Genomic DNA, 23,097 nt, shown 5'->3' on the forward strand with positions numbered 1-23,097 from the left:
ACTGAAAGGACCCAGGTTCAATTCAAGTCAAGGGCACATGCCGGGGTTGCAGGCTCAATCCCCAGTAGGGGGTGTGCAGGAGGCAGCCAATCAATGATTCTTTCTCATCATGGATATTTCTATCTCCCTCCCCCACTCCCTTCCTCTCTGAAATCAATAAAAATATATTAAAAAAAGTAAATTATCTCCCAACATTACAAATTCATTGGTCAGAATAAGACCTTTCTCAAACCCTGAACTACAAAGCCCAAAATGTAAATTACAATTGCCTACTTTTATAAAGTCACAATTAGGTACATTACATCTGTTCAAAAAAGATTTGAAAATATAATAAAACCACTTGGAAACTGATTATGTCTAGATAAACAATTATAACACTTCATCTAGGCATTACATGTTGCTTTTATTTTTTTAATATATTTTTATCAATTTCAGAGAGGAAGGGAGGAGAGAGAAATATGATAGGAAAGAATCATTTATCGGCTGCCTCATGCACTCCCAACACTGGGGATTGAGCCCACAACCCAGGCATATGCCCTGACTGAGAATGAACCCGTGACCTCCTGGTTCATTTGGTCGATGCTCAAACCACTGAGCCATGGCAGCCAGGCTGCTGCTTTTAAATTATCAGGAAAAAAATATAGATGTTCCATTTTTTAGAAACATTCCTTACGTTATCTCCCTGTAGTCTATATAATCACCTAAAATAGAATAGGATCCGTTCACATGGAATTTATGAAATTACATGGTATAAGTAGAACATATCATTTCAAAGAACTACTAGCTGAACTATGGAAAAGTTCTTCTGAGCAGGTTCCTTATCTCAGAAACAAGGTTAGTTATGGCTATAAATGCAGAATAATTTTCTATATGAAAGAGCATTATAAAATAAGAATAAATACAACTATTCAGTGATAAGTGAAATGTATTCACTCTACCTTATAAATTAATGTGCTGATTAACTTGGTCTCAAAAATATATCCCAGTGGAATCCAGTTAAGAAATCTGAGCAACGTTTCCAATGTTGCATGTACAAGTGGAGCATTTTGGGAATTTTCCTGCAATGAAAACAAACCTATATAATAATTATCTTCTTATATAATTATTATTTTAAAAGTAAAAATGAAAGCACTTACCATTACAAACTGACACAGCTGAAAGATTTGTGAGAACTCATTGCACATGCTAAAAATAAAAAGTGATTGGTTTAGAAGACAAATAAAAAAAAAATACTGTAATTACATACTAACAAATATTATATAGTCCAATCTGCCCATTAAAAACTTGAGTTACTTTCATTTTGCCCTAACCGGTTTGGCTCAGTGCATAGAGCGTCGGCCTGCGGACTCAAGGGTCCCAGGTTCGATTCTAGTCAAGGGCATGTACCTTGGTTGCGGGCACATCCCCAGTAGGGGGTGTGCAGGAGGCAACTCATCGATGTTTCTCTCTCATTGATGTTTAACTCTCTATCCCTCTCCCTTCCTCTCTGTAAAAAAAAAAAAAAAATCAATAAAATATATATTAAAAAAAAAAACTTGAGTTACTTTCATTTAAACACATACACCAACTTCATCAAATGCTACAAAGTTATTAAACCGTTTCTTCATGTTTTTTTACTCATCCTTACTCTATTTAATATTAATCAATCTAGTCTTTGATATCAAGTTAGTTAAAAACAAACAAACCAACCAAACCACCCACAAAACTCTCCAATTATCCTGGCTGGTGTAGCTCATGCACTAAGGTCACCCGTTCGATTCCAGGTCAGGGCACATGCCCAGGTTGCTGTCTTGATGCCCAGGAGGGGGAGTACAGGAGGCAGCTGATCAATGTTGATATTTCTCTCTCTCCCCCCCCCTTCTTTTCTCTCTAAAAAAATCTATAAAAACATAAAAAAAACAAAGCTCACAACTCCCCAAAATACGTGGTGGCATTATATACATGGTTGGACAAAAGTAGCTTTGCAGATGTGAGTACGCGAAACAGTTTATTCTTGCATGATTTACTAGCTAATGTATTTTGTTCCATAGGAACAAATTGTAAACCTACATTTGTCATATCCTGTATATGCCAAATACACCAAATCAGAGGAAATATTCTAAATTCTGAAGCTAGTTTGACCACAGAATGGTATATAAAAGTAATATACTGCTGTGTCCTAATGACTTCAACAAATTTTTAATAACTAAAAAGAAAAGAAAATCTAGCATGACCCTAGTGTTAACAGTAGGAAACCGACAAGATGCAGGACTAGTAAAAATTCAGCTGGCATTTGGACACAAGTAATTTTCCTTGGAAGCCATAATTAAGTAGTCACCATATAAAACATATCCCAAAGGGAACTCTCAACCTATAATCCTTTCCCATATGACATTCTTTTGCTGTGACAATGAAGTATAACATCTTATCTTTAACACCACATGTACTTTTTAAGCCTCCAGAATTAGAATATTAGGCTCACTGTAGGACTATTTAAATTTGCAATGAAAAACAATTAAAAGTAATTTATCGCCGGGACCGGTTTGGCTCAGTGGATAGAGCGTCGGCCTGCGGACTCAAGGGTCCCGGGTTCGATTCCGGTCAAGGGCATGTGCCTTGGTTGCGGGCACATCCCCAGTGGGGGGTGTGCAAGAGGCAGCTGATCCATGTTTCTCTCTCATCAATGTTTCTGGCTCTATATCCCTCTCTCTTCCTCTCTGTAAAAAATCAATAAAATATATTTAATTAAAAAAAAGTAATTTATCATATAAACAATCACAATTCTTTAAAAACTTACAGTCTGCCTTCAAATTCCTTTAAATAGTTTGAGAAATTACTTAAGCTTCTAAAACAGAATACTCACCTGTCTTTTAAATGCTTAGCTTTTACTTGGGTTATCTGTCCACTGGAGAAATCAAATACTTCTTCACTCAAGAGTTTAAGAATCACCATATTATTCTGACAGAGACTCTCACTGGTTCTACTTGCTCCAACAATGTCACTGATAAAAGTTGGCCAGTGTTTTGGCCATTCCTGTTTCAGTATCTAAAATAAGAAAATGGTAATTTCATTTCACTTGTCAATGGCAAAACTTCAAAGAAATTGTATCATATTAAAAGGAGCAAATATCAAACCACTTTCCATTTTCTACTGCTTTATTAAAAGAGGAAATGTGCCACCATCCACAAAGTACACTGGATAGAAAGTACAACACAGATAAAGCCCTCTGTCTAAAATGCCCTACAACTACTCTGTTATCCCAACTGGTCTAATCTGGCTATAATGTGCATGCATGTAATATCTGCCAGATAGGCATATGCAAACTATCCCAGGAGACTCTTAAGCAATTAAAAAGGTGATGGGCAGGGAAACACTTTTTGGCTGAAATCTGGCCCTTGAAATATAGTAGAGTTTGGACATATAAATTAAATAGAAGAAAGGCATTACAATTGGGGATAGAATAATTTTTTGACCAATAATCAACTATGTTCGATTTTTTAATCTGTATTGTATATATACTGTACACTAGGGATATTTCTGAAGCAGATATTCTGTAACAGCACCTGTGAATAAGAAGTTAGTAACTATCGCCCTAACCGGTTTGGCTCAGTGGATAGAGCATCGGCCTGCGGACTCAAGGGTCCCAGGTTCTATTCCGGTCAAGAGCATGTACCTTGGTTGCGGGCACATCCCCAGTAGGGGGTGTGCAGGAACAGCTGACTGATGTTTCTCTCATCGATGTTTCTAACTCTCCCTCTCCCTTCCTCTCTGTGAAAAATCAATAAAATATTTTTTTTAAAAAAAGAAAAGAAGTTAGTAACTATCTTCTTTGTACTCCTTCCTCTCCCCAATTCAGAAATGTTACCAACAAAAAGTCTTTAGTATAAAAGCCAGTATAACTTAGTGAAAATGCAAATGTTTTAAAAATCATTTAAGTTCCCAAAACTTATTATAGAGAAAATTTTCTTTTTTCCTTACACACCAGTTAATCTCAGAAAATATTTTTTGACATATTAAAAACAGTTAAGTTAAAATTTCTAAAGTTAGACTATACAGAAAGTTTGAAAAACTGTCTTAGAGGTTAATTAAAGGAATGCTATATTAAAAAACAATTAAAACGGACAGATAACATGGAAACACACACAGTATCAAGCATAAATGATAAAATTTTAATTGAGTCCAATCCATATTGGAGCCATAAAGTGATGGGTTTTCAGTTTTACAATTTCAAATGCTACATAGTAGGTAAACAATTAGGAGTTATTATAAAGACTACTATCAATTTGGCTGAAGGGTCCCAGGTTCAATTCTGGTCAAGGGCACATGCCAGGGTTGCCAGGCTTAGTCCCGGTAGGGGGCAAGCAGGCAGGAGGCAGCTCATCAATGATTCTCTCTTATCATTGATGTTTCTATCTCTCTCTCTCGCTCCCTTTCTCTCAGAAATCAATCTATTTATCTATCTATCTAAAAAACCCTACTATCACTACTTCTGCAAGATGTTAGTTTAGTTATTCAATAGAGTGTGTTCAAAAATTTTGTTCAAGTAATCAGCTTAACTGAAACATTGAACTCTTTTGAGGAAAACAGCGAAAGCTTACCTGAACAAGAATCATATTCAATTTCCCGATATATACTTTTTCCTTCTACGAAAAGAGAAACATTTAGATTAAATGAGAGCCTAAAATAGGTATAGTTAAGAACAAAAGCATAAGAAACCTCAGAGAGAAAAATAACTGTATATTTATTAAAAATGACTGTGTATATGTTTATAGCTCTGTGATAGTGATAGTAAGGTTTAAGTTGAAGATTCAATATTTAAATGCTTTTACATTTTCACAATAATCTTCAAAAAATCTCTTACCTCTACACAAGTTGGATCAGATGAGGTCTTGATAATAAGGCCAACAACATATTTTTTTATTCCTATGGGGGGAAAAAAATCAATATTTTTATAGCATATTTAATAAATCTTCAGAAACAAAAAATTTGGGGGATGAAGAGGGCTGAGCACACTCAGATAATATGCCTAATCCCATCACCAATGTTGGCTTTTGGGGAAAAATTTAATATACTACTTTATACTGTTAAAAAAAATTTTTTTTTTAAATTGACTTTAGACAGAATGCAAGGGAGAGGGAGAGGAACATTGATTGGAATCCTGTGCATGGCATGTGCCCTGACAGGGAATTGTGGGCGACCCTTTGGTGCAATAGAATAATGCTCAACCAACTGAGCCATATTAGCCAGGGCTTTAGTGCACTACTTTAAATTTTTAGGTTTTGTTCTTAACCTTTACAAAATCTAGATGGAACAATTACAAATTAATATCTTCTAAGAAAGCAGTCGCCAACCGGTGGTCCGTGAGGTCTGAAAGGTTGGCAACCATTGTTCTAAGATAATCTTTAAATGCTCTACCAGTTAAATTCTTTAAATGCTATACCAGTTAAATATAGCAATATAGTAATTTTGAGAAAAACAAAAAAAAATACTGCAAGAGAATAATGTGATCTTCACTTAAATAAACACACACATCAACTTATTTTTGTGGGTCAAAACTGCAAAAACCCTAAAGATGTTACTTTGTAATAAGCATTATAAAGTTTTATGTAAAATACTTATAAATCAAGGTCAGATATATTTACCCTTTCCCAATTTAATTATAACATTAAGCTAATCCTGGAAAAGTTATTTTTTTAAAAATTTTACTGATTGCTTTTAGAAATAGGGAATCATCAATTTGTTACACTTATTTACGCATTCATTGCTTGATTCTTGTATGTGCCCTGACCAGGGACTGAACTTGGGTGTATCCAGTTGATGCTCTAACCAACTGAGCTCTACCTGGCTACAACGTGGAAATTTGACTTTAAAAATTTCCCCACTATAATAAGGAAAAAAAAGAGGGAAATATTTTTAGTTTGCAATGTTCTTTACCTAAGAACCCCTTAATAATACAGCTTATTCTTCAAACAGTTTAAGACTCCATATCTTTGCTTTTAATTTACATCATTCAGAATTTACAAAGCATATACTCTAGGTCCCCTTAAAGTTTAAAGTAAGTCCAGCTGGTGTGACTCAGTGGTTGAGTGTCGATCTATGAACCAGGAGGTCAGTTTGATACTGGACAGGGCACATGCCTGGGTTGCAGGCTCAATGCCTAGCGGGGAACACGCAGGAAGTGGCCGACCAATGATTCACTCTCATCATTGAGCTTCTATCGCTCTCCTCCTCCCTCCCTCTCTAAAATCAATAAAAAAATATTTTTTAAAAGAATAAAAAATGCCCTGTTTGGCTCAATGGATAGACCGTCAGCCTGTGGACTGAAGGGTCCCAGGTTCGATTCCGGCCAAGGGCACATGCCTGAGTTGCAGGGTTGGTCCCCAGTAGGGGGCGTGCAGGAGGCAGCCAATCAATGATTCTCTCTCATCATTGATGTTTCTATCTCTTTCTCCCTCTTCCTTCTTCTCTAAAATCAATAAAATATATTAAAAAAATAAAATAAAATATATTTTTAGAGTAATGTGATGTACTGACATTAACATGCCCAAAGGATCTGAAGCAAGATCCCTAATAGAATAAATTTTTATTTCTCACTACATAAAGACTGCTCACATCTGTTTAATTTAGGTTTTGCTGCCAAATGATTGATAAAGATTTTCTATTTTCAGAGCTGTCTGAACTTTGCAACTACAGATAAGACTTTCTGAATCTGTGTCCTAATCCTCATCTACCAAATCAGAATACCCTTTAAGAACCGATCTGCTGGCCCAAGCCAAGATCGGCTCAGTAGATAAAGCATCAGTAAGGGGCATGCAGGAGGCAGCCAATCAATGATTCTCTCTCATCATTGATGTTTCTATCTCTCTCTCCCACTCCCTTCCTCTCGGAAATCAATAAAAAAATATTTTTTAAAAAAGTAAGTTCCACATTAGGCAAAAGACAATACTGACTGTTGCAGACAAGACCCACCAATGTGCTAAAACGAATGGGCAAGTCGTCAGGAGAAACTGGATATCTGCATGGTGTGAAATTATCTCTCCAAGATACTTATCACTTTCAACATGAAAAATAGTAATTTCGTAAACAAAAAACCAGCAGGCACCATAACCACTGATAAAGGTTAATAAAGTGAACAATTAAACATATTGACATTATGTAGTCCCAAGTTAGATGGTATTCTTGCTTAAAAAAAAAATGTACCAAAAAAAAATGTACCACAGTCTAATCATATTAAGAACAAACCTAAACTAAAATATACTATATAAAATAATGGACCAGAACTCAAGTGTCAAAAGCATAGAATCAGGAATTAAGAACTGTCACAGATTGTAAGACTGAAGAGATACAACTAAATGAATTGTAGAACAGAGAAAGGATATTAGAGAAAAAGCTTATGAAATGTGAATCAAGGTCCACAGTTCAGTTAATAATACTGAACCACATGTTTAATTTCTGGTTTGTTCGTTTTATTATTGTGTGTAAGTTGTTAGTATCAGGACAATCTGTACTTTTCTGGGCAACAATTCTATAGTCTAAAATTACTTCAAAGTATTAAGAGGCTTTGTGGACACAAAGTAAAATCAGGCTTAGTTTTAATAAGGTGATTTTTATTTATTTTTTTAAAATATATTTTATTGCTTTTTTTTTTACAGAGAGTAAGGGAAAGGGATAGAGAGTTAGAAACATCGATGAGAAAGAAACATTGACCAGCTGCCTCCTGCACACCCCCTACTGGGGATGTGCCCACAACCAAGGTACATGCCCTTGACCGGAATTGAACATGGGACCCTTCAGTCCGCAAGCTGACGCTCTATCCACTGAGCCAAACCAGTCAGGGCAATTAGGTGATTTTTAAAATGTAACAATTAGGGGAGCCAAATTATTTTTTTAATGACTACTAAATTATACCACACAACAATCACATGTCCGCATTACCCGTTAAACCTAATAAAAAACAATTCTGGTATCAATGGCCTTTCTGTTCTTTACACAGAAATTACTATCATTAAGGCCCACCCAAAATAAGAAAATGGGCAGTCTAAAAAAAAAAAAAAAAAAAAAAAAAAAAGAGCAAGCATTCCTCTGAAACCTCTTAATCCAAGTTTACAAGTTTAAAAATAGAAACAAAAATATAGTCTGCTTTTGTTGTTAATCCTTATCCGAGATTTTCCCATTGATTTTTTAAAAATATATATTTTATTGATTTTTCACAGAGAGGAAGGGAGAGGGATAGAGAACTAGAAACATCGATGAGAGAGAAACATCGACCAGCTGCCTCCTGCACGCCCCCACCGGGGATGTGCCCGCAACCAATGTACATGCCCTTGACCGGAATCGAACCCGGGACCCTTCAGTCCGCAGACCAACGCTCTATCCACTGAGCCAAACCAGTTTCGGCTTCCCATTGATTTTTAAGAGTGGGAGGGAGGGAGGGAAAGATTGATGTGAGAGAGACATTGATTGGTTGCTTCCTGTACTACCACCAAGCTGCTTTTCAAAAAAATTTGAAGGGGGCTAGAGACTGAACTTACAATTGAGGTATGTGCCCTTGACTGGGAATTGAACCAAAGTCCATTTGGTGCACAGGCCAACATTCTTAACCATTGAGAATCACTGGCCAGGGCAGCCTGCTCTTTGATTAAATGACTGACAATATGAGTTTGCCGACCACTGGATTAGAGCATCAACCTGATATGTCAAGGTTGGGAATTTGATCCCTGGTCAGGGCACATAAAAAAATCTACCAACTAAAAAAATAAATAAATCTACCAATTAATGCATAAATAAGTGGAACAACAAATTGATGTTTCTCTTCCTCTCTAAACTAAAAAAGAAAAAAAAGATTCACTACTTTTTCTTCTAATTCTGTCACAAGGAACAAGACAATGTCCAAAACTGCTACTGTTGCCTCTAGTCAGAATATTTAACATTTGGAGGCTTTTCTCGGCCTCAGAGAATATAAAACAGGATCAGACAGCCTTCAACTTCTCTGTTACCAATTCATTAATTATCTTGACCCTCTTTTCAGAGGCTTCTAAAACACACTGTAGATGGAACAAAGGCTAAAAGATGAAAATAGGAAAAAAGCAATATAAGTAGTCAATAACTGGAAGATTCTCGTAGATAATAAAATCTCAATTTAATGTCACTTTACCATAGTCAGTACTTCTTTCTCTTCAAAAGACTGTAACTTTTAAATATAAACAACCACCTTAAGTCTGCCCAGAATCTCCAATTGCTAGATACCATATCTTATTTGATCAAGTACCTTAACTCTTTCCCCTAATTCTTTCCTAAAGTTTACTCAAAAAATTTTGAAAATTAGTCCTAGCTGGTTTGGCTCAGTGAATAGAGCATTGGCCTGTGGACTAAAGGGTCCCGGGTTGGATTCGGGTCAAGGGCACATGCCCGGGTTGCAAGCTCAATTCCCAATAAGGGATGTGCAGGAGGCAGCCTATCAATGATTTTCTCTCACCACTGATGTTTCTCTCTCTTTCTCAAATCAATAAAAATATGTTAAAAAAAATTTTTTTTGAAAAGCAGCTCAGCCCTAGCCATTTTGGTTCAGTGGATAGAGTGTCAGCTTGCAAACCATTAGGGTACCAGGTTCCATTCTGGTCAAGGTCACATACCTCGGCTACAGGCTCCTTCCCTGGGCCCAGCCATGGTAGGGTGGCTTGAGAGAGGCAACCAATCAGTGTGTTTCTCTCCCATCGATATTTCTCTGCCTTTCCCTTTCTCTAAAAATCAATGGAAAAATATCCTCGGGTGAGGATTTAAAATAAATAAATAAATAAATAAATAAATAAATAAATAGCTATCAATACTCTGAACTGCACCTTTTAAAAACAAGCATAGCAAATCGAGTTCAATTTGGTTCAACCATTGTGCAATACATAGAATATCCAATCATTCATTGTAATTATTTTACTCTAGAAAAGCTATAAAAGTGTAAACTTAGTTACCCTAACCAGTTTGGGTTAGTGAATAGAGCATCAGCAGGTAGACTGAAGGGTCCCAGGCTTGATTTCAGGTCAAGAGCACATGCCCAGGTTGCAGGCTCGATACCCAGGAGAAGGGGTGCAGGAGGCAGCCGATCAATGACTCTCTCATCATTGATGTTTCTCTCTCTCTCCCCCTTCCTCTCTGAAATCAATGAAAAAATATATTTTCAAAGTGTAAACTAAGTAAATCCCTCTATCAAAACTATGTAAAATATGAAGGCTCTTTCCCTGTGCCTTCGATTACAAGCATTTGTCCATCCAATTTACCTACACCAATCATGAGAAAGAGTCTCTGGAATAGAGGCTGAGGGTAGGCTTTAGCTCAAGTGGTTACTTCCTCATGGTGGACACTAAAATGCAGAGTGGGGAAAAAGTAGGTTTATAGTTGTGAGCACACGAAAGAGAATTTATTCCTGTATTATTAATCATTGTAATATTTTCCATATGAACAACTATAAACCTACTTTTCCCCAACCCTGTATAGTGCTCTAAAATAGCTGTCCTTTTTTGCCTTATTTTCAGGAATCCATAATATCATCCTGGTCACTCAATGGAATGAACCTGTGAGAACAGCAATATAGAGAGACAAGTAGCTAAAAACAATTCAAAAGTGGGGGTTCTTAACCTAGGGCTCCCATTGATAGGTTAGAATTAGAGTAACTTATTTATTTGCCTACATGTTTAGTAATTTGAAGAGAAATTGATCTATAAGACTATCTTTCTTAAAAAGACTTATGGCCTAAAACAGATACTTAATAAGAACTTTATAAGATAATGCAGAAATCAAAATTTTATTAAGCTTATAGCATTATTATATTTAATAGCCAAAATATAAAAACCCAAATGTCCATATACAAATGAATGAATAAGTAAAATGTGTGTATACAACATACAATGGAATATTATTTGACCATAAAAATGAACAAAATTCTGATGCATGTTAAAACATGGGACCAACCTTGGAAATATGCTAAGTGAAATAATGAGAACCCCCCCCCCCAAATATGGTATGATTGCACATATATGTGATGACTAGAATAGGCAAATTCATAAAGAAAGTAAGTGTAATAGTGGTTAACAGGTACTGGGAAGACTGGGAGGGAGTGTAAAGTGTTAATGTTTAATGGGTAGTTTCAATTTGGGATGATAAAAAATTCTGGAGATGTACAGTGATGATGGTTGTGCAATATTGCGAATGTACTTACCAACACTAAATCATACACTCGAAATGACAAATACTGTTGTGTATATTTTACAAGACAATTTTATTTTATTAAAGATTTAACAATTTTTCCTCTAACAACAATAAAAAAAGCAAATTTATTAAAATCCACCCTTCTGTAATCAAGTCTTTCTATAAGTGGTTCCCATCTCCTATTGCTATGTGGATACAAGCTAAGTATTAGGTATTGTCAGGTCTCAAGTAAACATCTCTTATGCAAATTCCACATAAATAGGAAATCTTGTAAGGACAAAAGTGCTACCTTATCAGAAGTGGTAGGAAAATACTGTCAAATACGTATGACACTAAAATATAATAGGACATTTTGAAAACACTGACTTGTTTTTGAAGATATTACCAACAATGGAAACCACCATCTGTGTTCAATAAAGAGCAATAGTATCAACTTACAATAATATAGAGATGATGTGAAAGAATGCTCACAGCATTAGTCATTAGGGAAATGCAAATTAAAACCAGAAGCCATTCTATAATGGCTAGAATTAAAAAACACTCACCATACCAAGCTTCAGTGAGGATGTAAAGCATATTCATACACTGCTAGTAAGAATGTAAAATGATACAACCATTTTGGAAAATAGTTAAACATACACCTACTATGTGGGTGATAGAAAACAGGTTGAAGGGTAGGGTAGGTAATTACAAGATGAACATCTTTTCTTTTCTTTTTTAATATATTTTTACTAGAGGCCTGGGTCCCTGGGCCTGGCCTGTGGGAATCTGGCCAAAACTGCCTATCCGACATCCCCTGAGGGGTCCCGGAGTGCAAAAGGGCACTCTGCAAAGTTGCTGTAGTTTGGCAGCTCCTGAGTTGAGCGTCTGTCCCCTGGTGGTCAGTGTGCATCATAGCTACGAGTGGGCCGGCCGAATGGTCGGCCAGTCACTTAGGCTTTTAAATACATATATAGAATAGATTGATTTCAGAGAAGAATGAGAGAAAGTAAGGGTAAATACATCAATGATGAGAGAGAATCACTGATCGGCTGCCTCCTGCACACCACATACTGGGGTAGAGCCCACAACCTGGGCATGTGCCCGGACCAGGAATGGAACCAGGACCTCCTAGATCATAGGTTGATACTCAACCACCGAGCCACGCCAGCCAGGCCAAGATGAACATCTTGATTATAGTGGTGGTTTCATGGATATATGCATAAATCAAAACTTATCAAATTGGGTGGGGCTATTTGGCACAAGGGCGTGTGAGGTGGGGAGGGGGCTGCTGGCAGCTGCTGGAGGGGTGTGCACAGGTGGACTGCGGCACACACAGGCAGACTGAGGCGTGGGGCGGCCGGGGACCCGAAAAATAACTTATCAAATTATACACTTTAGAAATGCTATCCACTGTGTATGTCAAATTATACTTTAATAAAATAAACAAAAGAGCAAATACAAATAATTTTAAAAGCCAATATCACTTACAATCAACATATTGAACATGTGATCTTCAGTACAATGGGAGGTCTTAATTAAGCATGGGAGTGACCCAATTATTTCTGTCTTTTAAACATCATGGTAAATCCTTTGTGGGGACTATAACACACAAAAGTATACAGTACTAAGAAGTCCAGTTAGGAAGCTATTGCATAAATTTTTTCAAGATAGCTTGAGACTAGTAGATGTATACCAGAGGCCCAGTGCACAAAAATCGTTGACTGGATGTGTGTGTCCTTCAGCCCAGTCTGTACCCTCTTGCAGTCCGGGACCCCTTGTTCCTTACCGCCTGCCTGCAGCAGAGGCAGGAGACTCTCGCCACTGCGCTCACCAGCCGTGAGCCCGGCTTCTGGCTGAGTGGTGCTCCCCCTGTAGGAGCACACTGACCACCAGGGGGCAGCTCCTATGTCGAGCACCTGCCCCCTGGTGGTCAGTGTGCTCAGCCATTTGGGCTGACTTGCATATTAGGGTTTTATTATATAGGATGGTAAAATAAAAATGGATATATTTTTGTGAAAAGAGAAAAAAAAAGATTTCAACACACGAAAAACTATGTGTTTATTCATATCCAGCACCTAGAAACAGAGAGCTTTACACACATTTCACCTCTTATATCCCAACAACCTTGGCAAGACAGTCAAAATTCAAAGAGGTACAGAAATTCATGTAAAATCATATAGTAAATTACCATGTGCCTCATTCCAAAGGAAAGCATTGTATAAAACCTTATGGGTAACCTAGTCAGTTTGCTCAGTGATTAAGGCCAGGCATGCGGACTGAAGGGTTGCAGGTTCGATTCTGATCAAGAGCACATACGTCTGTAGCAGGCTTGAGCTGGGCCCGGTTGGGGCATGTGTGGGAGGCAACTAATTGATGTGTCTCTCTCTTACATTGATGTCTCTCCCCCTCACTTCCATTCTCTCTTAAAAATCAATGGAATAAAAAAAAGGGGAGAAAAAACAATGGAAAAGTATCGTAGGGTGAGGATTAAAAAAACAAAACAAAAACCTTATGGGTAATCACCTTTGGTCTGTCAACTTCATGAATTATAACACAGAAATGCACAACTCAGAAGCTTTGTCCAACTACTTCAAGTGACCAAACTGTTAAATGTTCAATTATAATTATACTAGAGGCCCGGTGCATGAAAATTCATGCACTGGAAGGGGGTGTCCCTCAGCCCAGCCTGCCCCCTCTCACAGTCCGGGAGCCCTCAGGGGCAGGAGGCGACCCAGCGATCAGGGGAAGGTGACACCCCCATCACAACTCTGCTGTTGCCACTGCTGGCAGCGCAAGCCTCAGCCAGCCCTGGTTACTTGAGCCTCAGGCGGCCCTGGGTGACTGGGCAGCCGCCATCTGAGGCTTGCCTGCACCTTGGGGTGGCCCTGGGCGGCTGGGGGACTGAGGGGACTGGGGGACTCCGGAGGCAGGTGCGCGGAGCAGCCGGACCCAACTGGGGGCGGACCCGGCCGTGCTGTACACCTGCCGCCCCAGCGGGGCTGAGGGGACTGGGCACCGCCATCTTGTGGCTGTGGGTGCCTCCATCTTTGAGGGCATGACAGTCAGTTAGCACATTCCCTTCTTATTGGCTGTGGGCGCCGCCATTTCTGTGAGGGCATGATGGTCAATTAGCATATTCCCTCTTTATTAGATAGGATCACTTTGGACTATTCATTAATTCATCACTCCTCTTTTCAATATCAGGAAATTCATATCTATCTCATAAAATGATTTATAAATCATATGCCTTAATGGAGTAAAACACAAGCCTTTGGTTTACATTTTTAAAAACACAGAGATACCTTTATACAGATAATCATTTCAGGGAGGAATAAAAGGAGTTTTAGTATCTGCCCCCACTCCATTACAATTTGAAAGCATGTACCAGTTGCAGCTTGATTCCAGTTCCAGTTCAATGCTTCTCTCCCCCCACCCTTCCCACTCTCTCTAAAAAATCAATGGAAAAATATCCTCGAGTGAGGACTAAGAATAATAAAATTTTCTAAAATTATTTTGTAAAAGGGAAGGGGGCTTACCTGAATAATGAAAGTTGTTGTGCAACTAAGACATAGATTCAGTATCACTGACAATCCTAGTATACCTTTTAATTACTCATTTGACTAGCACACACTCCCCATCTGAAAACTATTCTACTTCACATTAAAATTACCTCTTCATCTTTAAGTCAAAAATATTTAGTATTTGATTTATAACTCATCTATGCAAATATTCACTTCAAAACTTAACCTCAAAGATATCAATTATATAACACACTAGAAGCCCGTTGCACAAAGATTCGTGCAATAGACCTTCCTTCACCTGGCTGCCGGCACCAGTTTTCCTCTGGGACCCAGCCCTTGGCTCTGGCCACCTGCCGATCGGAGTGCCTCCAGCCGGCGCGATCGGCCACCCCGAGTCCCGCTGCCCACGCCCTCCACCAGCCCCATCAGTCCCCGCTCAGCAGCGTGGCGGCCGATCGTGCCAGTGGGAGGAGCAGGGGGAAGGAGACTCGCAAGTCCCTGCCCCCCGCCAGCCCAATCGTGGGTGTAGTGGAGTGATGGTTAATTTGCATACTATCCTTTTATTATGTAGGATAATTTATAAGAATAAAAATACAGGAAAAGTCATTTCCTTAAAGTAGAAGAATACAATAAATTGGAGAACATTAACTCAATAATATGCAATTCATTAATTGAATAATTATATATTGACACATGTCCTAAGAAATAAGAATGCAACAGATATTCTCTGATCCTTAACACCATTAAGCTAACATTTTGATGTATTAAGAGAAAGAGTGAGAAAAAAACAATGACAGCCATGTGTGAGAAATGTTAATGTGGTGGTAGTGGAGGGAAAGACTCCAAACAGTTAAAGTTTTTTCTGGCCTAAAAAAACAAAAACAAAAACAGAGCAATTTGTATCATATAAATCTATATTTATTAAAATGTTTTATTATGGCCCTAGTCAGTTTGGGTCAGTGGATGGAGCATCAGCGTGTGGACTGAAGGGTTCTGGGTTCAATTCCAGTCAAGGGCACATGCCCAGGTTTGCAGGCTCGATCCTCAATAGGGGGCATGCAGGAGGCAGTAGATCAATAATTTTCTATCATTGATGTTTCTATCTCTCTCCCTTCCTCTCTGAGTTCAACATAAATATATTTTAAAAATATATTTTTATTATGATGTTGTATCTCCCTTGATCATTTTTAAATTAAAATGTCATTTAATTGTATGGTTTTTGTGTGTTTTTTTAAATGTCTTTACTTGGCTAATTATTACCTGTGTTTTTTGCTCAATGAAATTGTATTCATCTGTGATCCACTGGTACAGAATCTACTAAGGCAGTGGTTCTCAACCATTTAATGCTGCGACCCTTTAATACTGTTCCTCATGTTGTGGTGACCCCCAACCATAAAATTATTTTCGTCGCTACTTCATAACTGTAATTTTGCTACTGTTAATGAATTGTAATGTAAATATCTGTGTTTTCCGATGGTCTTAGGCGACCCACAGGTTGAGAACCGCTAACAAGATCGCCTAAGACCATCGGAAAACACAGATATTTACATTACGATTCATTAACAGTAGCAAAATTACAGTTATGAAGTAGCGACGAAAATAATTTTATGGTTGGGGGTCACCACAACATGAGGAACTGTATTAAAAGGTCACGGCATTAAAAAGGTTGAGAATCACTGTACTAAGGGAACATGCAGCAAGAGATATCTAAACACAGTCTAGAATTGTCAGAGATTTTCCTGGCAAAGTGCTTTAGACAAGAGGCCTGAAGTAAAAGTACCATTACCCTAAAAGAACATGTGAAAATTAAACTGTTAATGAACAAGCACCTGAAATCAGAATTTAAAAATTGCTAATTTGGAAAAAAAAAGGTTGAAAATTTATTTTGGTTTGTTGTGTAGCTAAACCTACACTTCCTTTAAAATACAAGCATTGCAATTTGTATGAAGGAACTTGTCTAAAGGCCTGACCTAATCATCATTCCCTTCTTTTAGCACATTCTGACCCTTAGCATGCACTCTGATGTAAGGATATATTTATATAGTCTTAATACCTAACAGTGCTTTGTATGAAGCAGATATACAATATGTGCTCCAGGTAAATATATAATAAAAGTGTACTATGCTAATTAGTCCGGATGTTCTCCCGGAAGCCATGGTGGCGGGGAGCCAAGGCAGAGGCAGCTGCCACGGCGACTGGGGGCCAAGCCCCTTTCATGAATTTCGTGCATCAGGCCTCTAATAAATATATATGCTAAGATAAAGTAAGAAGTGGCGTTGACAGCTTTAAATGACATGACAAAGAAATGTACAGTATTTGGGGGGTTATACTAATTCATTTCCAATACCAAAGTTACTTAAAGATGAAGGAAAATTAGCTTTCAGAAATACTAGCATATTTTGTGAAACACAAAATCATAAGCTTGGAGAAGCCTCCATAGGACTGACAATTTTAAAAAGAATTATAAAATTAATACAGTATTGAATTTATTTTCCAATGCTTTACAGATGAGATCAATTACCTTAAAAAAGAACATGCATCATTAAATCCATCATGCAAAGTTGCTGTTAATATCAAAATCTAGGGTCCACTAACATTCTCTGGAAGCCAATTTGCCTGGTCTTCCAACAATGTGCCTCTCCAAGACCCTAGAATAGTGATGGGCAACCTTTTGATCTTGGTGTGTCAAACTTCGCCAAAAAACTGAGCATAACTTGGGTAGTGTGTTACTTTGAGGAAAAAATATTATTTCGCAAATGTTTCATCCTCGGCATGCGGCCGCCTCAGCGGCCGCATGTCATCAGAAATGGCTACGTGTGTCAGTGCTGACACGCGTGTCATAGGTTCGCCATCACTGCCCTAGAAGTTACACCACACTTTTTCCTTCATATAATGTCTTCACCAATAATAGCTATTATACATGGGTAAAAGGGTAACTTCAGGTAATTTTATGAAGTTTATACCATACTTAATCTTAACACTAGTGATGAAGGGAAATGCAGGGAGAAAGGTGATTCTGATACTTTTTAAAAAAAATAAATATAGCTTGGAGAGAAACAAAGAAGTTATCTCAACAGAGAATAAGAACACATGAATAAAACAGAATTCTCTTAAGCTAGGCAGAATAATGACCACTGCTTCCCCTCCAGTCTTTTCAAACATGACAATTGACTCTCAAAAGCAGTCTTAAGCCCTCTGAAATATTATATGTTGGATACTTGCATATTAATCCATGGGAGCTCTTATGATCCTATCTAATAAAGAAGGAATATGCTAATTGACCATCACATAGTCGCAAAGATGGCAGCGCCCACAGCCAATGAGGGAATATGCTAATTGACTGCCCCACCCTCAAAGATGGCGGCGCCCAGTCCCCTCAGCCCCCCAGGGCCAGACCAAGGCGCAGGCAAGCATTGGATGGCGGCTGCCCGAGGCTCAGGTAACCAGGGCTGGCCGAGACTTGCACTGCCAGCAGGGGCAGCAGCAGAGGAGTGATGGGGCGTTACCTTCCCCTGATCGCTGGGTCGCCTCCCACCCCTGAGGGTTGCCGAACTGTGAGAGGGGGGCAGGCTGGGCTGAGAGACGCCCTTCCAGTGCATGAATTTTCATGCACCGGGCCTCTAGTGTAATAATAAAAAACCAAATATATATGCATATGAGCATAACCAATGGACACAGACAGTAGGGGGGTGAGGGCATGTGCTGGGGGATGGGACCGACCAGGGAGAGGTCAATGGGGGAAAAAAGGAGACTTACATAATACTTTAAACAATAAAGATTTTAAATTAAACAAACAAACAAACAAATATACCACACTCCCCTTCATGTAGAAAGCAAAAAATGTTGAATCCTTAGGTAGACCCTTAGCCTCTAATTTTATAACAAATACAACCATGACTTTGATAGACTAGTTTAATTTTAAATCACTTAAATTTAAAGCTGGAAAAGGTCATGGAAGAGCACCTAGTACAATCCTTATGTGATCACAAGCAGAGGTCTAGGTGTTTAAAAATAAAAGAGGGACTTATACTACAGTAAAATGGTACTGAGGTAAAAAAGTAAACACCTTTTTTAGGTATGGTAAGTCATGGCCAAAGTTAAATTTGAGGCTCAGAACTTGTGTATCAAACAAAAGTAGTGAAGGAAAATAGATCTAATGTCCCTAAAGAGCGATGGGAAAGTATGAAGAATCTATTTGGGCCAACAGTCAAACAGCTCTTACTAATTTCTGAGAAGGTCACAGAACATAATCTAAAATGGTTGCAATGCAAAATAAAACATTTAAAGAAATAGGAACTTTTTTTGGAGACACTATTTCCTCTTGCACTATCATTCTTAATCTTTATTTAAAATATATTAAAAATATTTGTCATTAAAACTTATCTTACTTACCTCTAAGCATGCTAAATAGATATCAAGATTTAAGTCAGACTAGCTGAGTAAATCCAGGTCCCTATCCCATCATAAAGATGACATGAGAGCCTGGCCCGTGTGGCTCAATGGTTAAGCACAAACCCATGAACTAGGAAGTTACAGTTCAATTTTCAGCCAGGGCACATGCCTGGGCTGCGGGCTCGATCCCCAGTGTGGGGTGTGCAGGAGGCAGCCAGTGATCAATAATTATCTCTCATCACTGCTGTTTCTATCTCTCTCTTCCTCTCTGAGATCAATAATAAAAAAATTTTTTTAAGAGATGACACGAGAAATCAAGTGAAAGACAACATCTTAAAGATTCATAGTCAAAGAAAGGGGCAGCTATATAATCTATATAATAAAAGCCTAAGCGACCGTTATGGCAGAATGACTGGTCACTATGATATGCACTGACCACCAGGAGGCAAATGCTCAATGCAGGAGCTACCCCCTGGTGGTTAGTGCGCTCCACAGGGTGAGCGCTGCTCAGCCAGAAGCTGGGCTCATGGCTGGCAAGTGCAGCAAGTCGAGTGTAAGGAGCAGTGAGCAGGCGGGTGGGTAAGGAGAAAGGGGTCCCGGACTGCGAAATGGCACAGGCTGAGCTAAGGGGACCCCGTCCCCCAGTGCATGAATTTTGTGCACCAGGCCTCTAGTATTTTAATTAAAAATACCTCCAAAAGTAGTATACTCTCTCTTATAAAGTATAGACTCTATTTTGTTTTTCAGAGATTAAAACAAGTGATATAAAGTAGGCAATAAAGGCAGTACATGAAAAATTAAAGTAAATGCAAGGAATTCCAAGAGACTACCTTATCCCATGTTTCTTAAACTACTGACTACTTTTACCAAAAAGAATACAAAGGGAAAAGTTAAATGCCAGGTAGGGCAAAAGTGGGCTTACAACTGTTCATACAGAAAATATTACAATATAAGAATAAACTTTCACATACTCACAACTGTAAACCTACTTTTGCTCACCACATCTTTATTTTATTTTAAGATGTCAACCTCTTATAATTCAAAAGGTAAAGGCTTGTGATTTTTAAAATGTGTTTTTTTTCCTTTTCTCTTTTAAGTTTGTGTTCTTTTCATGTGTCATTGTCAGTTACTGCCCTACATTTTTAAACAATTCACATGTTCAAATTTTATTCACTTCAGACATGGTTCCAGAGTAACTGAATTCATACATATCTTTCATCACAATATTTATTATAAAAAGTCTGAATAGTCTGGTATCCTATGTCCCCAAAAAGATAACCTTATAAACCTGTTTTGCCACATAACATCCATAATCTCCATCTATTTATCTATAATAATAAAAGGGTAATATGCTAGTTAGACTGGACATCCTTCCTGACAAACCTGGGCCAGAGGAAAGCCAGCCTGGGTCCTGAGTGCCTGATGGCAGCTGGAGGAGGAAAGCCCAGAACCCGGAGGGAAGCCGGTGCCAGCAGCCGAGGGAAGGAAGGCCTACTCTTGCACAAATTTTCGTGCAACATGCCTCTAGTATATATAAAAGCCTAAGTGACCGGCCGACTGGTAGCTATGACGCACACTGACCACCTAGGAACAGAAGCTCAACACAGGATCTGCCGAGCTGCGGTGACTTGGCAGCTGCAGTTCCTGGGTGACGCACCTGGAACCAGAGAGGAGGGAGCCCAATTCTGGGGTACATCACCCGAGAACTGCCCTCTCACAATCCGGGACCCTTTGGGGGATATTGGAGAGCTGGTTTTGGCCCGATCCCCGGAGGCCAGGCTGAGGGACCCCACCGGTGCTGAATCCGTGCACCAGGCCTCTAGTTAAAGCATAATAAACTAGATTCAATACACCCACTACCCAAATACTTAACTATGATAAAAAATGTCAGGATTAATAAAATTTCTCTGAATTTATAATTTCATGAAGTATTTCCTACCTTCACACTGGTTCCTCGGAAGAATCTTCCATCTTGTTTTTATCACATTTTCCAAAATTTGTAGTCCATAATACTGAAAATTGGATAACAGATATATGTGAATATATTACTGTAAGACTAGCAACTTTCAGGATTCACAAATGGACAGACATTCACACATTTACATCTAAAGTTTCAAAAACATTATGCTACCAAGTTTAATTACATATATTAAACAAGGATCTATTCACCCATATACTGAATTTTCATGCATTTTCCTCATTTTATTGTTTACTACTCTATTTAATGTCCTGCTGTTTACACATGCTCACACCAGGAAGAACCAAATAAAAAGCCTTTTTGCAGCCAATTGGGCTTATCTGTAGAAGGAAGTAGCAGCCAGATATGAATTCACAGCATAAATGACTGCTTATAGGCTCACGTACTTTAACACGACCAGGTTCCTAAGAATTTAGCAGCTTGGATGCTCTCAAGCTTCCTACCATCTTCTAGGAGTTGTAAGCTCTTGGCCAAGCATTAAAGTATTGCCAAAGATACTTTCTGTAGAAAGTCTTTATAAAAATCACTGGTGTGTTATTTAAGGAGCAGCAAGACAGCCCATGGGTTTAATTTTAAATTTTAACCCCACCCTTATATTTGCTATTTCTACTAACTTAAAGATAAACTTTTGTGCACAGTCAAAAATAATACAAGTGCATGTTGCAATCTGTATCTACCTTTCAGGTATTCCTTCCTAAATATAGAAGTTATAACTGAAAATGTAAAAAAAATGAATAAACAGATACCACTTTCAAGCAATTTTGTCCCTCCTGCTGATTACTCACTCTAAATAGTCAAGAATGTTTACAACAATTTATAATGCTATAGGAGTTAAAACCCAAAATTATTATCATGACCAATTAGTGTGGATAGACAGGAGGAAGAAAAAAGACAAAATTATTGTGGTATGTTTTAACTGGTTAAATTAGGGAAGAATCAGCTATAATACCTGAAAGGTAAACTCACTCATATATAGACATATAACCTCAGATTGCAAGTTTTGGCTGAGAATAAGAGTTCATCTTTAAAATGGTTAGTCATCACACAATAAAATAGGAGCATTGGTATTTCAACCAAAGGGATCATATGAATGCTCATTTTATCCAAAGCACAATATAGACTGTCCCAAACTACATTGTGCTCAAACAGTAAACGTTTTTGCTGTTTCTTTCATTTTAATATTTCACACTTTTCAGGAAAATTTTCAAATGAAATCCTACATTTGCAAAAACATTCCTTAAAAAGACTTCCAGATAAAAACAAGGCCAAAGCAAAATTCTGAAAATATAAATTTGATGCATGTGTTTCATAATCAGCAGTAAATAGTGAAGCTTTCTATCAGGTTCATTTATACCTCTCTAAAGTTCTCAGAAAAATGTAAATAAAGCAAAAAGGGAAAGTTTCTGGTTGAAATTCTAAATTAACTAAAAAAAAAAAAAAAAAAAACTGCTCTAAAAACTTTAATTTTATAGGCATGAAATCAGACTATCAAGTTGTCAAAGCTATGTATCTTTTTACTACATGGACTATTATCCTCTTGCTAATACTAAACTAATTAAAGAGATCTTTAAAAATTATGAAGCAAAACAACCATAAATATACCAGTAAAAAGTAATAATTTAAATAACCATACCATATTTAGTCAGTTTTTCAGCTTAGTTTTTAATTGAAGGATAGTTTCCCCTTCCTTTATTGTTACATTTATTTACATCTTCCTTTATATTCGATACTTTGTTATTTCAATTATCTGTATACTAACCTCTAGTCCTTTCTCCAACTGTAAAAAGGTAGCATAAGCTTGCAGAAGATACAACTCATATTTGGGTCTTTCTGCCAAGGGGGCTGAAGCAAGAAGCCCAATATAAGCTTTTCACAAGTTAGGTCAAAGAAATAGATAGATCACCATCATAATATCCTAAAACCCAATCTGTCCTAAACATTTAGACTCTACAGTTGAATTCATATTTATTTGAACAATAATATTTTGATTAAAAAATCTAAAGTGGCCCACCCGGCATGGCTCAGTGGTTGAGCGTTGACCTGTGA

The 23,097-nt window shown here is 37.9% G+C and overlaps 1 protein-coding gene across 3 annotated transcripts in view; it reads right to left on the reverse strand.

Moving 5' to 3' along the window:
- The window catches only part of XPO1 (exportin 1), a 51,497-nt gene that overhangs the window by 14,088 nt on the left and 14,312 nt on the right, over positions 1-23,097 (reverse strand). For 2 of the 3 annotated variants that reach the window (XM_079792411.1, XM_079792413.1), the window contains 6 exons: positions 21,013-21,085; positions 4,841-4,902; positions 4,578-4,622; positions 2,843-3,024; positions 1,137-1,185; positions 939-1,058 (listed from right to left, as the gene is read on the reverse strand). In XM_079792411.1, the coding sequence (XP_079648537.1) occupies positions 939-1,058; positions 1,137-1,185; positions 2,843-3,024; positions 4,578-4,622; positions 4,841-4,902; positions 21,013-21,085 (531 nt within the window). Of the gene's footprint in view, positions 1-938; positions 1,059-1,136; positions 1,186-2,842; positions 3,025-4,577; positions 4,623-4,840; positions 4,903-21,012; positions 21,086-22,810; positions 22,894-23,097 lie in introns of all 3 variants that reach the window. The other variant, XM_079792412.1, reaches the window with a different exon arrangement.

This window comes from Cnephaeus nilssonii (assembly GCF_951640355.1).
Source record: "Cnephaeus nilssonii genome assembly, chromosome: 15".
NCBI classification, from domain to species: domain Eukaryota; kingdom Metazoa; phylum Chordata; class Mammalia; order Chiroptera; family Vespertilionidae; genus Cnephaeus; species Cnephaeus nilssonii.